Consider the following 16078-nt stretch of genomic DNA (forward strand, 5'->3'; position numbering starts at 1 on the left):
GAAGTACAATCAGGATACATGCAAACCACTCTTATGTGACTAGGACTCGTGCTCAAGCCGGCTCGACTCCTGCAATGCCGCGTGCAGCAGTACCGTTCCTTGTTTCTCTTGCCGCCGTTGGCGTCTCGGACGTTGATGAGCTCGCGGAAGTCGCAGGCCGAGCTCCAACGCTATGCATGACGCCCCTCTCACTCGGTACCAGTCTCTTTGGCTGGCATACAGGTTCCTTGAGGATCATTGCATAGAGCCGATTCTTTGTCCTCCGTGCCTCGACCAGCAGCTCTCCTGATTTGTCAAGTATTTTCATGTGCCCATGGAATAGCTCCGACTTGCATCCCTCTTCGTCCAGCTGGCCCAAACTTATTATGTTGCTTCTAAGCTTGGGAATGAAATACACATCCCTGAGCGCATGGTGCTTACCACGATCAGAATTCAGCAAGGCAGTCCCTCGGCCACAAATTTCTACCACTGACCCATCTCCGAAGCAAACAGTCCCCTTCACGCTAGAATCAATCTCAGTAAACATCCTTGAACAACCTGACATGTGATTGCTTGCACCTGTATCAACATACCACAGTTCATCATTGTACCCCTCGTTAGTACTCAGTTTGGGCTTGACCTTTTCCTCGTTCAACGAGAGAATGCCTGGCGCCTTCTCCAGAGACTGCACAAGCACACACTGCTCTTTCATATCATGTGATTCGAAGCCAGGTCTCTTCATCTCCTTGGGCTTTTCTTCCGGTTCCCTTTCACAAGCCATCGCTGCCAGCGGCGCTGCCGCCGTTGTGGCTACACTTGCTGGAATGGCTCCCGCCATTGCCTTCTTCACGAGATCACGCAGCCCACTGTTCTCTTTCCGGAGCACACGATGCACCTCCAACAGCTTGCCATTCTCCTTCCTTGCCAGCCTTGCATCTTCCTCTAATGCATGCACACACTCAAGCAGGAGCGCGTGGTCACCGTCGCGGCTCGTCGCCGCCGTCTTCTCCGTATGTGCCCTGTACTCCTTGGACATGGTGTGCAGCTTCACTTCGGCTGCGGCCAGTTTGCCACGCAGCCGGTTTGCCTCTGCCTTGACAGCTTCCAACTCAGCCTCGACGGCTAACGGGCAAGGCACCTTCTTCACATCCATAGCTTCTGGCTGTACCACGTCGGCGGCGTGTTCCACCACCGGCGTCAGCTCGCTTGCCACAGCCATCAGCAGCTCCGGTTCATCGTCGCCGGCGTCGGCGAGCAGCGCCTTCTCTTTCTTCGGCTCCTCGCACTCGGAGGTGAAATGGCCCTTCTCGCCACACTAGAAGCAGGTGATCTTGGACATGTCAAACTTGCCACGACGTTCCTTCTTCTTGCCGTCCTGGCCGCGGCCACCACCGCGCCCGTCCTGGTCATCATTCTTGTTGCCGCTGCTGGAGCCCATCCCCTTCTTCTTCTCTTTAAGGATCAACTCCTCCAGCTGGGCACGTGAAACAAGCATCAGCTTCTCGCCTTTATCGCCACCACTCTGACGACGACCACGCTGGTTCTGCTCGAACGCGGTGAGGCGCCCAATCGCCTCTTGCACCGTCATCACGGAGATATCACCCCACTGCTCAATGGTGTTGATGATGTCCGTGCAACGGTCCGGGACAGCGCTGAAGAGCCGCTCCACCACGGTCTCATCTTCAAGTGTGACGCCGAGAGAGCGGATCTCGCCCACCAGCGGGATGAGCTTCTTAGCGAACTCCTGGGTCGTCTCCCCGTCCGCCATGTCGAGGCGATCAAACTACATCTTCAGTTGTCGTGCATGCGCCTTCTTCACACGATCCTCGCCCAGGCGCGCACACCTGATCATCTCCCACGCCTCACGCGCGGTGTCGCACTCTGCAACCTGCAGCATCACGTGATCCAGAACGGATTGAGAGAGCGCGCCGAACACCCCTTCGTCCGCAGCCTGATCATACTCACCGGGGCCTTCAATCGCGGACCAAACACGCAACGGCTTCATCAGGACCTTCATCTTTGCGGCCCACAACGAGTAGTTGGTGTCCGTCAGCATCGGATACTGGACGGGCACACTCATGGCCCTCGACGGGGTAGCGAGCACGACAGCACCGCCGTCTGTTGCAGCAGCCTTCCTGGCCGCCGCCGGCGTGTACTTTCCGCCGCCTCCGCTGCTCTTCCCATCGCTACTCTTCGGAGATGTATCACCCATCGCCGCCGCCAAAACTCTTCGGATCACCGCCGCCAAACGCCCAAGGTCCTAACCCAAAACTCTGTATACCAATTGTTGGTTTTAAGGCTGTGATCTAGTCGCTCTCTCTCTCAGAATTTTCTCTCAAGAACACAACACACGCACGAGAGGTGGGACCGTGGGAGGCAACAGAGAGGAAACGCAGTCACCTGAGAGAGAGATTTTGCGACGCGTAATCAGTTGCGTCTTTTTTGCCTCTTTCTCTTTTATTCCATTGACTAATGGCGCTAATTCCGCCACGGTCCACTTAGAGTGCGTGCCATCCCACGTACAATGGAAGGTGTCGGATGACTCGGTACAAATGCTAACAAATACGACCTGGCCGCAGCATGAACATAACACGCGTCTGGCCCATGCAGTTTGCATGGAGTACAATCAAGATACATGCAAACCACTCTTACGTGACTAGGACTCTAGCTGAAACAAATCTAACGTGACAGTGTATGGAAAATAATCTAAACATAAATTTGTAACAAGATTAAATCTAACAGAGCCGTCCTGTGATGGCTGTAACTTTGAGTTACCCGAGCGCTGCTGCTTCGCCCCTTCGACATCGGCCGTGGCTACCGGAACCTAGCGCTCTGATACCAATTGTTAGCCCAAATTCGAGTTGGTGCCAGCAGGCTGAAGCTCTTCCCGGGAGGGGGGGGGGGGGGAGGGAGAGAGAGGACGGGAGGAGCAAGAGAGGCGGTGAGGAGTGAGACGATGAGTATTAGATATTTTTTAGCTTGCTTCCCTACTCCACATTGGAGCGTCCCATTGATTATATAGAGCTGTATAGAGCATCTATGATAAACTACCAATACTTTCCATCGCAGCAGAGAGCAGGTTATCTACTACTATGGCTACATAATTTACTCAAAAGATGTGCCTCCACAAGTATACTTGTTTTATGCCTTGAGCCTCTGTTTGAAAGGAGGAAATGGATGTATACGTATTTGGAGCACCGCTCGTCATCAGCGTCCCGTAAAGGATTAGAGCTGGAAAAAGGGAGATGGAACAAATCTTACATTCTTAAGAAGTTGCTCCCCACTACTGGGTATTCTCAGCATGTCATGTCATCAAATACCAGCCAATCACAAGTCAGCGATTACAAGAGAGACCCACCATAGGTTGACAACAAATCATGTGATTAAATTATAATTTGCATGTAGTCATTCCCTGGTCACCGAAGAGACCATCGTTTCATCTTCAATTCAGTTACAGCTACAGAACGCACCCACCACAAGATAATCAGCGTTAAATGATGCACCGAAGCCCAGCAAAGAAGCCTGATCGTCTCAGCAAGCTAAACAACCTTTCCCTGAACAAAGAACCCCAATCGATCCAACCCAGCCTGTCACTGCTGGAGCGCCGCCCATCCTCCGCTGCTCACCGCGACGTGGCCGCCCCCTCGCTTGCTCGCGCCGCCCGTCCACCACTGCGCCCTACCGCTATTTGCCGTCTGTTTCGGCCGACCGGCGGTGGCCGGTACGGCGTCTCCTGGGCGCTAGGACGCGGACCGAGCATGGTTCCGTTGCTGCTACCCCAGGTCGTCGAGGAGCAGCACCACCGGGCTGGGCACACCCCCCTTCCTCTGCTGCAAGGTGCGGTTGGAACGCAGGCCATCCGCCGTTTGGTCACCCGCTAAGTTGTTGGTCCATCCGGTTCTATCTACATCTTCCCCAAGACTCCAAATTCTGGTTTGCCACATAGCTTTTCAGGTGAGCACCGCCCATTTACTTCACTGCTTCTGACTAAGCTTCTCGATGTGGAGGTCATGTGATCCCATTGTTCTTGAGTAGTTTTTAGCTTGCTGAGACTGAATCACAAGTTCACCTCTAATGTATGCGTGCACACTTTGTACTAGCCTTACTTGCAATCTAGCTAAATCCTCGTGCATTTTTATGGTGATTTCACGGTTTGAGCAAGGATCCCGATGACCGTACACTCGAGTGCTACCCGGTGAGGCCTCAGCCATGGCGTGGACTGAATCCAGCACCAGCAGTTACAGACAATTTTGTCTCCCTCCGGCTGCAACTTTCTCCTCTGGTGACGGAATGTTTTTTCGGCAAGCTGAGCTTCTACAACTAGGAAATTTCAGACTACTGGGACGTTGTCTGTCAAGTATAAGTCATGTATTCTGTTCTGCTATATTTGATTTCTTTTGCTTCGAGTGTTACTTATAAACATGGATTAAAATCACGGGAGAAATGATTTCGCGACGGCCTCCCCCAGCAGCTATAGCGGGCAATAGCGGCAAATGGCGGAAAATTTTCTGGTGGGAGAGATGATTTCTGGAGGGTTTTGCTGATTTTTTAGCCATTTAGAGGGATATGTTGAGGTTTTCGCGGCAACAGCCATAGCTTAGCGGCGAGGCTCCCAGGCAGCTATAGCACAGCTATCGCGGCTATTTCGCGGGCTATTTTAATCTATGCTTATAAAATAATATCACACTAATGATATGTCACCCAATTAGAGGGTGGCATCGGTACATTTTTTTCTCATTCCTCCGGTAGCATCACTTCCCATTTACTCTTGAGACTTCTACTCCTTTCACCACCAAGAGGCAATTAAAATTATCTTTTGATCTCTCCATTCCTGTCCATTCACATTCTTCCACACGGGCACCACCCACGACCCAAATATTATCCCTCTTCGATTGATTTTCTAACACCTCCTCTGATCTTCTAGCACCTCCCTCTAGATCCAGGTCGTCCTCTCTTGCATCCATGCAGTTGTGTATAACTTGACATGGTTGGGACTTGGGAGTTTTAGCTGCAGCTAGCTAGCCCTGATGGATATGGTTATCCATTAGGATGTTCTCCACGACCAGCCACACCATCCTTTTGAAGTCTTCAGTATGCCAGGTGAGACACATCCTAATCTTTAAGTTCTAGGTTCTAATTGATTTTGATGCCCTGACTTGGGTTCCATATATGTTGCAATTTTCGTGTCATAACATGAGTTATGACGTGCTAAATTAATCTCTTTCATCTCCATATTGTTTTTGTTGTATTCTAATGTGCAGACAACTCTCCATACATGTGTATATCAAATCTCAACACAGTCCAAAGAACAAGCTGCGGCCTTCAAGTATCGCGTACGCTACACTTCCCTCAATGCCAAACTCAGGCTTTTGCTTTATTGTTTTACAGTTGACGTCTAACCTTTGTAGATGCTGACAGGAAGACAAGGAAACCAATGTAATATTGGAAGTAGCATCCCTAATTTTCATTTATAGCACCCTTGACTATATGTTTGAAGGTGATTTAGATTTACATGACGGTCTATTTCATCAGAATTCGATTACAGGTTAGGAAAGCATATATTAATGGTTGTGCTTGCTATTTGTGATGCACATGGAAATGGCAGGAGCAATGCCAACGCATATAAGGAGTAGGACTTGGAGGGTGGAATTTACAGCTGGGAAACAAAGAAAATTGTAGTTTTTCAACACAAATATTATCTCATGTTTTTTATAGAGAATCTCATGTTTCATAACCTTTGTTTCTTCATGTTTTTCAGTGGATGTCCATTCTTCTGCTTAAATCCTTTGTAAGCTGTAATTTGATTTCTGGGGTTTAAGGTAATTATTACTTATTTTTGTTGAGATATATTGCCATGGTCAACTGCATAACCTTTCACTTATCTTTATGATGATAACATCTGTTTTATGAAAGATAAAATCATTGAAGAATTGATCAGCTACACTCTGTTGAATATCTTAACATGACAAAAGAAATCAGCGAAAAAGTTATTGAAGAATTGGTCAGCTCCACTCCATTCAAGATCTTGAAACGATCAAAGAAATATGTTCTCAAAAAATAAAAGCATGATTTAATAAATAGCATCTGTAGACAAAATAGTATCGTCAAGATTTCAACCACCTTATATGGAATGCCTTTACTACTATATATGTATTAAAAAATCCTTTTGGTATGTTAGTATCACTACTGACAGTAAGTATGTGTGTTACATACTTAGATAAGATGTAACAATCACAAATTATGATAACTTTGTTATTGACTTTATTGTAGTTACATTGTGATATTGGGTTGTTCACAGGAAACATATTTTTTCAGCATAACTTTGTGGTTCAGTAATTCTTCATATTCCTATGACAAACAATTCCTTTTAAAGTTGGTGAAGCTTATCTGTATTTATATCAATCATGCATGTTTAGAAGCAAGGTTGTTTGTTAGTCATAATCTAATGGACTTTCAATGTTAATCTATTGTTCTCCAACCGATAACTCAAGTAAGGATCTTAATATTTAGCATGTGTTCCCGCAGCAACGCGCGGGGTATTATCTAGTACATCATGAGACGGATGGCACCTCTCTTTCTATACACGCACATGCAAGCACTGCTAGCTGGCCATCCAAGGTTCCTTTACAGTAGAGGCTGGGAATTACCAGCCAGACCGGCCCACTAGTGCATATCGGGTCATCACAGACAGTTCAAATACCCCATCACACACACAGCAGGAAACCATCAGTGTGCGATGATGTGTTGTAGGGCAGTCTATTGCACACCATAGACAAGACCATGTGCGATAGTGGAACTCATGTAACACAATAAGCTTGGAGTAAACGCGTGTGATGGGATGAGCAATCGCACAAATTTAACTGAAATTATACATGTAAGATATGTTATACTCCCTCCGTTCCTAAATATTTGTCATTTTAGACATTCCAACAAGTGACTACATACAGAGTAAAATGAGTGAATCTACACTCTAAAATATGTTTACATACATCCGTATGTTGTAGTCCATTTGAAATGTCTAAAAAGACAAATATTTAGGAACAAAGGAAGTACATTGCTATGTTTCCTATTTTCTTGTGCATATTATTCAAAAACAGCCAAATTCTGGCAAATTAAAAAAAACGCTTAATCCCGGTTAAGCTGCGCTTAAGCGGCCATTGCTCTAAGTTGTGGCCTTCCGCTCCGCTTACGCTTACCGCTTTTTTGAACATTGATAACATTAGGAATTCAGAAATGGGCAAACTTAATTTCTGGTTCATAATATGAAGAGCAAACGAGGAAAGCGTGAAGCCGGCGTCAGAGGAAACAACATGGACCTTGATGACTCATCACGCGACAACGACAATCATGGGTAGCCGAACCAAGAAGGTGATGTTGATCGTGTAGATGGCACCACAGGTCCTGTACTCCATCCGTAGTTGTCGCAAGCACTGGCCACACGCCCCGCCACGGGCGGTTGTATATTATGTTCCTAAAGATACATTATGAATAAATAACCTATTTCATGTTGTGGCTCCTATACTGGTCAAAGAAAAATTCTTGTCTTAGATTTTTCTACATACAGACGTATCTATTGACGTTTTAGTGTTAGATACATCCATACCTAGATAAATTTAAGACATGAATTTTGGGACGGAGGTAATAGATACATTATGTCTACACATGGATGAATAAATCAGCACATCAGCAATACTTCGAAACAATGTAAAAAACAACACATGCAGATCCTAAAGGTACTCCTGTTTTTGGATGATGTCATGAAGGTACACCAATATATAGCAAATGATTTGAACTAAAAACAAAACACATATTTTGGACTGGAGGGAGTAGTTTTTTTTAACCTTGTGCTCAATCTGCCATATATCCAACTATAAGGCATACAACATAGCAGCCAAAATACTTTAAATTGCATTGAATTGGAACGCACCGTACAAGATGGTAAGCACAAGTAATCTTGTATACGCTGTATTAATATAAATTGGGAATCTACATTTATTAAAAGCTTATTAATACAATATAATATACGTCAAGAAAGTACCAATCATAGTATATGTAATTTGGCACATATTATCTACTTACCTGACCAACCTCAGTCCTCAATATACATCAGTCCCATTTGGAACAGTACAAGATGCCAGGCAAAATTATATTTTTGACTTTCCCATAATTCGAACTGCTGGAAAATATTCACCACCAACAATTAGCACTGCTTTAAAGAAAAATACATACACAATTATCTAAGTGTATAGACGGTAGTATTCAACAGACCTGGCTGTACTGTTCAAATGTTTACAACAATACTGAATTTATGTATTGCAAAACATTCGGGGATGACATGCATGTGTTGAACAAAAACTTAAAAAGATAAAATCGTGGATCATCCACTTCCAAGTAAGAGGATCGGGAGACCACGTATCTGCATGAACTGCTATCCATCATAACCTATGAGTGGAGAGAATACAATGTGGCGCCTGCACATGGAGGAAGAGCAGCCGGCTTCAAGTGCAATGGATGTGTCTGGACTAAGCACAATGTAGTGTCAGAGTAGTTTAGGAGTAGAATCCTCATCCTACTTATATACATGGCCCAGGTAAATCTGTAATCAACCGAGGCCCCGTGAGTTGAATCAATAAAGAAATCAAAGGCTCGAGCCTTTGGTGACCTGGCCTGATCGTGTTCGTGTGTATGCATGTGTTGCTAGCTATAGTAGATTGATCTATCCTGTGTGATAGCCTGTTAGCTAGCTTTTGTACATGTGATAGCTTCAGCCAAAGCACCCCAGCAGCGGATCAATCAGCAAGCATGTCGAGCCAGCTTTGCTTCGTCCTTGGAACTAATCGACATGGCCAACATGAATACATGATGCACGTGTGTTGCTTTTCTTTGTTACTCCAACTGAAGTAGTACACATGGCGCATCGTGTACCTCACCAATTACACTAAATCTAAATTGCGTTGGTGTGGGAGAGCTGCACGATGTCGATGGCTGTGAGGCCTCCACCAAGAGAGACAAGGATGGCGGTCATCATCGCCGGGAGGTCCGCCGCCTCCATACTCAGCGGGCCTCTGGAGTCTGGACCACGTAGCGAGGAGGTGAGCACTCCTCACTGGAGGGGACGAGATCAACATCGTCCATCAGTGCCAGAGGAAACCATAAAACATGGCAGGTTGTTCATGCTCATCTTGGCATAGATGAGGCTGTAGCCACGCCGCGGTGGTGCTCCAACTCCTACTCAACTGCGTCATCGTTATGTTGTTGTCCACCCGACGGCAACGCCGGAATTATGGATCGAGCGTATGGGCGCAAGAAATTGGGAGGAAGAAATTGATTTGGTGGGATAGCATGCAGAAAACTGGCGTCCTTACATTATGCGTTCTGGCCTTGTATGGCAGGAAAAATCGCTAATAAAAAACCAGATATTGGAGAAGGTGGGCTTTCTTATAGGAAAAAAATCGGTGGGGTTGATGCCTTCCTTCGATTGGTGGTGCGGTGGAGGGGGCGTACGACGTACAACCCCCTTTAGGAGCAGAGATTGACTGATCATTTGTCGATCGGCTCTGACTAAAATTAAATCCCTGGAGCAAATATGTGACCATATATGTTGGACCATGAGGCAGGATTCTTGCATAGAGAATCAAGCAACAAATAATGAGGATCACACATGAAATGGTAGCAAAGAAGACCATGCCAAAAATAAATTGTTGGAACACCCAGTTGTAGACTACAACCAGGAGCCAAAATAAAACATATTTCTACATTCTTACACCATGCAAGCAAGTATTGAGATTAAATTGGAAGCTGTAAATATATAAAACATGTTGCTGAAGTTGTGTTAAGAGAACGAAGGTACCTGACTAAAGAATTCAGAACAAAATAATCCAATACGTTGAAATGTATCCAATGATTTACCAGATGATATATCTCATCTAACGAGAACAACGAATCCCATGTCATACCTGCTGATATATTATGACTTTAACCAGCACAATGAATCCCATCAACAAATATAACTCTCCAAACTCGCATGCTCTTCTACTAATATGCTGGAAATGAGACACTCAACACTAAACATTTAGGACTACTACTATAAAGGCAAAAGTAAATTATGGTAAGCACCGTGTACTTATCTGTGTACGGGGGGTGCCAGATCGCAAATGGCTGAGGGAGAGATTTAGAATTACCGTGTCTCAAAAATTATTTAGATCATTCACCCCATCTCTTCCCAGATGCCCTCCTATATGAACATGCGGCTTGGGCTTTGCAGCTTCTCAGTACAACAAAGCATAGTACAAAACATGCGATGTCTCCATGGATCAAAAGTTAAGAACATGGCCAATGTGCATTAACTGTAACTGAAACCTGAAGTTGTACTTAAGCATTTGTAGCATAGCTTTAAAAAGGAGAAATATTGACGAGTACTGAAGTATCAGCCTAAAAGGAGAAATATGCACCTGCTCTCCCTGAAACGAAATTGCACTTAAGCTCCCTCCGCAAAAGGAGTTCACAAAACCTGCAAAAGGGGATAAGGAACTAAATAAAATCCTCAAGAATCTGGTCACATAAATGAACTACGCCGGTGAGTAGCAGATGTCGATGCAACTGCATTGCCTCATTTGTGTACATAAAGAAAAGGAAAAAATGCATTCTTCGCAAGTTGGTAAAAAAATTAACACATAAAGGTCAGTGCTACTTAGTACCGATGAAAATGATTTAACGAAGATACTCGAAATGGGACAAGAACAATGCAGTATGGAGTAGTGCTGATGTCTGAATCCGCTGCCTTCAGCACATGAAATTGTTTTTCATGGAAACATAGGATTATTCTACTGTGGGACGAAAAGACCAGGAAAAGTGTGGGCAGTATCAATTGCTAAAAAAGTGTTGGCAGTATTGTCAAGATGTCTGAATTGATGTTTGACAAACATGAGAATAGCACAAAAATACTTCAGAAAAATCATCAACAAATCTCACCAAAGAATGGCAAGTAACTGGATACTTGATAGAATTTAACTGAATTATGTACAAGGAACAGAATCACAAAACCATTCCATGGTGAATGTAACAAGAAATTACCCGTCATTGTGAGGGTGTTCAACATGGCGAACATACCCCAGTTCCTTCAATATGCGTTTATCTAGCTTTAACAGGCATGTTAGCCATTCTTCCTGCAGGGCAAACAAGGTGTTTCACTTTCGGAATTCTTTATGCAGAACTCAGGGTCTCAGATTGCTCAAATTCTAATTTCTACCTACTGACAAAGTCATCCAAATGATGTCAGGTTATAATGCCTCCTCAATTCGATCCTGTGGAACTCGCAGATGATGCTCTCGAATGCATCGGGCTCTCCTCCAATTTTGATGATAGCCAAACTGAAGTCGTGCAACCTCTCTGCAAGCATAAAGAAATCAGAAAATCAAACAGTTTTTCACTTGTTTCCATTAGAAAACTATGCAACCAAATCACACACTAATACAACACTATCAGCAACATGTCTATTTTACTGCACATATACTATATTGATCACTGTAGATCGAATTAACAGTAAAAATCACGGCCACCACTTCTGCTGGACTTTATCACGCCCTCTGTTTGATCTACGAGCGGCGGAATCGGACGCCCGACGCGCCATCTCCGACCCTGACCTAGCCGCTGCTGCTGGATCCACGGGGCGCATCAAGGGATCGAGGCGCGCGCGGGGGGGGGGGGGGGGGGGGGGGGGGGGGGGGGGGGGGTGGCCCTCTCTCCACCAGATCGGGTCGGGAAGGGGGAGCTCCTGGCCTTGGACGAAGGGAGGAGGGAGGCCGAGACCCACCTAGGCCAGGCGCGTGGGCGCCGCCCTGCTGTACATGGCTGCTTGGGGAAGGGGTGGTGGCGGTCGGTTGGGGAGGGAGGTCGTGGTGGCCAGCTCCTCTCGAACCTCGGCGGCGGCGGCTCCTCTTCGATCTAGGCGGCGGCGGCTCCACTATGGCGGCTGGGGCGTGGTTCTCTTCCTCGTAGTGAGACGATCGAGGGCAGCCTGGATCTCAGATATTTTTTTTCACGAGGAGGCCTCGCTCCCGGTTCGTGCGAGGGGCCTCGATTTTTTTTTCGTTGGTTTCTTTTCGTAGTCTGAGTGAGGACGAAATAAACCAGTGGAGGAGGACGAAAATTAACCGTGAAACGGAGACTATCAACTGAGACATTAGGAGTAGAGATATTACAGAAGATGAGTCTACCTGTAACTTTTTGTTGAGTGAAAACGTAAATTTTCTGGAATCTTCTCTTTTTATTTATTATCCATAAACACCTGATATACAATACGATACTCCGGCATTCACACCACATATGCTAAACGTAAATTTGTGTGACATACAGTAGGAGGGTGACACTTGAATCTCGTTCACTGCCGGCTTGAACACGTGTTCACTTGCAATTTATTGGCGGCCTCCCATGCCATTACCGTGAATGGGACCGTAGCAACTGCAATGCATAAATGAGTGAAGAAGGAAGCAGCATTGGCAGTTTCCACCATGTCCTTATTTCTGCTGTGCGTGAGGAGCCTCCAAAAGAGACCAGAAGCAATAGCTGTCGCTGCAAATATCAGGAACCAGTGGTTGGGGGAACCAGTGCTGATGGTTGTCACCGACATGGCCCAGAACCCGGCAAACGTAACCTTGGTCAGTCCAAGCGGCGCCGCTTTAGCCTCTTGTTGCTTGTCGCCGGTGGGGAGGAGGGGGGATCCCAGAGAAGAAGGCGTGGGTCCGTTGGAGATTGGGAGAGTCGTTTGTGATTGTTGTGTACCCAGTGCGACTCTCGGTTTGGTCACGAGTCGGTACACCACGACAAATAAGATTAGGGTTGGGGAGCTTAAGAGCAGAAGCCCTTTATGTCCCATGAGTTTCTCCATAATGATGGTCAGTATTGCAACGGTACCACCGGTCATGAGAAGGTCAAAGCCGAAGGTCATACGTACAATGCTTGCCTTTTGTGTTGTGACCGTAAGAGGATAGATCATGGTGAGGAACATTAGGGACACACCGATGGCGCAGAAGATGAAGCTGAACATGACTGGTGTCCGGACAGCATCGGGTATCCCATGGCATGTGCTGATGAGACCTTCCAGTGCCAAACCTTCCAAGCCCAGGAACAGAATTCCGGTGACACCGGACATGAACTCGTGTGTCTTGTCCAGTATATCGTGGATCTCCTTTCTTCTCTCATCTGCCTCCTTTTCTATTCTCTCATCTGCCTCCTTTATTCTCTCTGCTTCCTTGGTGCCCAGCTCTTTGTTTATTTCCTCTGCTTCCCCCTTGGGACTTGGAGTAATCGTGTTCGGCTGCGATGCATTGGCACAGGAGCGCAGGAGTAAGAGAACCCCGATGGCAACTAGAATGACGGCCCCGCCGATGGCGACCACATATTTCAGAGGTAAGATTATGCCCGAGATAAAGCAGGCGAGTAGGATGAGGCAAATAGTGGACAAGTGTGCAGCCACACTGCTGGTCACATGGGTGCATCTTTTAGGCATATTCGGGGAAAACTTTGAGACACAACATGCAAGCAACGGGTAGATCCCGGTAATGAGAGTCACACTGGCAATGAGGAGCATAGCCATTGGAACAACTGGCTCTTCCACCTTGCCTTTCCAGTTGATCTTCTTGGTAGCCAGCGCCAGGAGCACCGGGCACACCATAGTTACCACTCCTTCCGCCAAAGCAAGGCAACGGCTCGTCAATTCAACCTAAAAATTATTTAATTAATATTACATCCATCCGAAAACAAAATCATATATTGTATCATTAACACAAAACTTCGATCAAGAATTACTGAATTAGTATTCAAGAATTATGGTTTATGTCATACATGATTGATGTTAATTACTAGATTGATGCTCATAATCATAACTTTATGCCATATAAACCCTATATTAATATAGCCATTATTTGTAGAAGGGTTACGTTAACAAACAAATATATATCTTATATTTTGAACTGGAGGGAGTACTTATTATAGGATGATTGTTCAGTCAACAGACGCATAATGCAAATGCGGGAAAGTACGGAGACCCTGCTCCACACGTTCGAAAATAGAACTCCTTTTAGTATTTATATCTAGCAGTAAACTTTCTTTTAGCGTTGTCTACCAATATACCACCTTGGTTTTACAATTTTGTGCACATAGATTTTGTCCAAAGTCAAACTTTCTAACTTTGATACAATTCGGAGATATATTTTCATGACGGTCAAATGAGGGTGGTTTGATATTGTAGATGCTGAAATTTGTTCTTATTAGTTTGGTTAAAGTTTACGAAGCTTGATTTCAGACAAAATCCATAGGCACCACAGTTTAATATAGAGGGAGTACGAATAACAATCAATATTCAAAAACATCAAAATAAAAATTAACTCATATCGAGACATGGTTTCATAATGTACAACTATTTACACTTAAAACTAATGGTCACAATGTCACTAGGTGGTGTCCAAAATTACTTGTACACCGAAAAAGATGGGGATCTACTAGGCGAAGATGTGGGGCACACTACCAATATGAGAAAAACTACTGAAATGAGGGTAGCTCAGATAGTTAGGTTCATTTTGGTGGAACCGGCTCTCCAAGGTTCAAATCCTAATATGGGCACTGGTTCTCGCATTTTCCTGGATTTAATCTAACATCCACAGGTGTTCGTATAGTGGGAGCTGACGTTCCTGTCAAGGAAGGAGCGCTTGTGGTGACTTTGTCAATCTCATAACATTGTGGCAGCTCAGTATCGTAAAGGTGCTTATAGAGGTAGGGTATGAGTTCCTGCATTCATAGGGGCACGTGTGACAGCATATATAGCAGCCACTGCTTTTGCCTAATTAGGGTGGAGCGGCAGCTCGTACGTGTTTTGTAGATGGGAATAGGTGTTTTCCCTGCAAAGAAAAAGTGTAACGACCACTTTTTTAAAGATTTTTTTTCTTTGAAAGAAGGCACGTTTAGACCGTCGTGTTCAACCTAGAAATATATCTATGGGATCGACTGATCCTATACTCCATCGGTAAATCTTTTTAGAGATTTTAATAGTGACTACATATGGATGTATATAGACATATTTTAGAATATCGTTTCATCCATCTGCTTCATATGTAGTCCGTATTAAAATATCTAAAAAGACTTTTATTTAGGACCGGGGGAGTAACATATACTCCCATTCGTCCTGAATTAGTTGTCTTATATTTATCTAGATATGGATATACCTAGACACGCCTTGACACATTTTAGTGTTAGGTATAAGTATCCAGATAATATAAGACAATTATTTGGACGGAGGTAATAGTATATAAGTAGCTGTTTGGTTGCATGCTTAATATAAGCCGAATGAATAAACAAGCAAACTATTAGTAAACAAATAAAAGGGTGTGTGTTTGTCTGAGAGGAGGGGGGGGGGGGGGGGGGTGCGTACCATCTGTGCCATCTCCGGAGGGTCGCGCGGAAGATACTCGAGCTGGTTAAGTTCCTGCAAAGAGACCATGTTCCGTTTCTTCAAACTAAGAATGAATGAGTATTCTCTAAAGAAGAGAACGAATGAGTAGAAAGAAAAAAAATAGGCCAAGCTAGCTAGAATTGAGCTTACGCGTTTGCAGTTGGAACTGATATACTAAGATAGCTAGCTGCAGCTTAAAAGTGAAGCTAGCGAGACGATTGCCAGTGAGTGTTTGAGGCTTGGGACACTCGAGCATTCTTAAACTAGTACTAGGCGGATTCAAATCACGCGGAACCAAGAAGCAGCCAAGAGACTTCGACCGACCCCAGGTCACCTCAGTTGAAAAGTATATTGCCCATGGAAGACGGGGTATATTGGCCGTAGAAGACTGGTTCCCGTCGTCGACACGGGAATTCCTGATTTTTTAGTGCTACTCGGTAATTCTAGATGCAGTTGATCGACCGACCCCTTGTCAATGTCAGTGGAAGACGGGGTATATTGCCCCTAGAAGACTGGTCCCCGGCGTCAACGCAGCAATTCCAGTTTTTTTAGGGGTACGTGGTACTAATTCTAGATGCAGTTGACCGACCGACCCCTGGTCAATGTCAGTACATGAGCACAAATATTGCCGGAGTGAGTGAAGGATTTTTACAG

At 45.2% G+C, this 16078-nt stretch overlaps 1 protein-coding gene across 13 annotated transcripts; it reads right to left on the reverse strand.

The window, feature by feature from the left end:
• Positions 1 to 3339: 3339 nt before the first annotated feature.
• LOC109748840 (uncharacterized) lies at positions 3340 to 15733 on the reverse strand. Of its 13 annotated transcripts, none has more exons than XM_073499655.1 (8): positions 15575 to 15733; positions 15404 to 15457; positions 11792 to 13699; positions 11228 to 11367; positions 11053 to 11144; positions 9830 to 10489; positions 8059 to 8152; positions 3340 to 7450 (listed from the first exon to the last, which is right to left on the reverse strand). In XM_073499655.1, the coding sequence occupies exons 2-3, from the start codon at positions 15413 to 15415 to the stop codon at positions 12359 to 12361; spliced, it is 1353 nt and encodes a 450-aa protein (XP_073355756.1). In that variant the 5' UTR covers positions 15416 to 15457; positions 15575 to 15733; the 3' UTR covers positions 3340 to 7450; positions 8059 to 8152; positions 9830 to 10489; positions 11053 to 11144; positions 11228 to 11367; positions 11792 to 12358. The 13 variants fall into 13 exon arrangements, with proteins under 13 accessions (XP_073355756.1, XP_045084199.1, XP_045084196.1 ...); XM_045228264.2 differs by having other exon boundaries at positions 8059 to 8155; XM_045228261.2 differs by adding an exon at positions 7907 to 7965 and having other exon boundaries at positions 8059 to 10489.
• Between the last annotated feature and the right edge of the window lie 345 nt (positions 15734 to 16078).

Source organism: Aegilops tauschii, chromosome 5 (genome assembly GCF_002575655.3).
Source record: "Aegilops tauschii subsp. strangulata cultivar AL8/78 chromosome 5, Aet v6.0, whole genome shotgun sequence".
NCBI lineage: Eukaryota > Viridiplantae > Streptophyta > Magnoliopsida > Poales > Poaceae > Aegilops > Aegilops tauschii.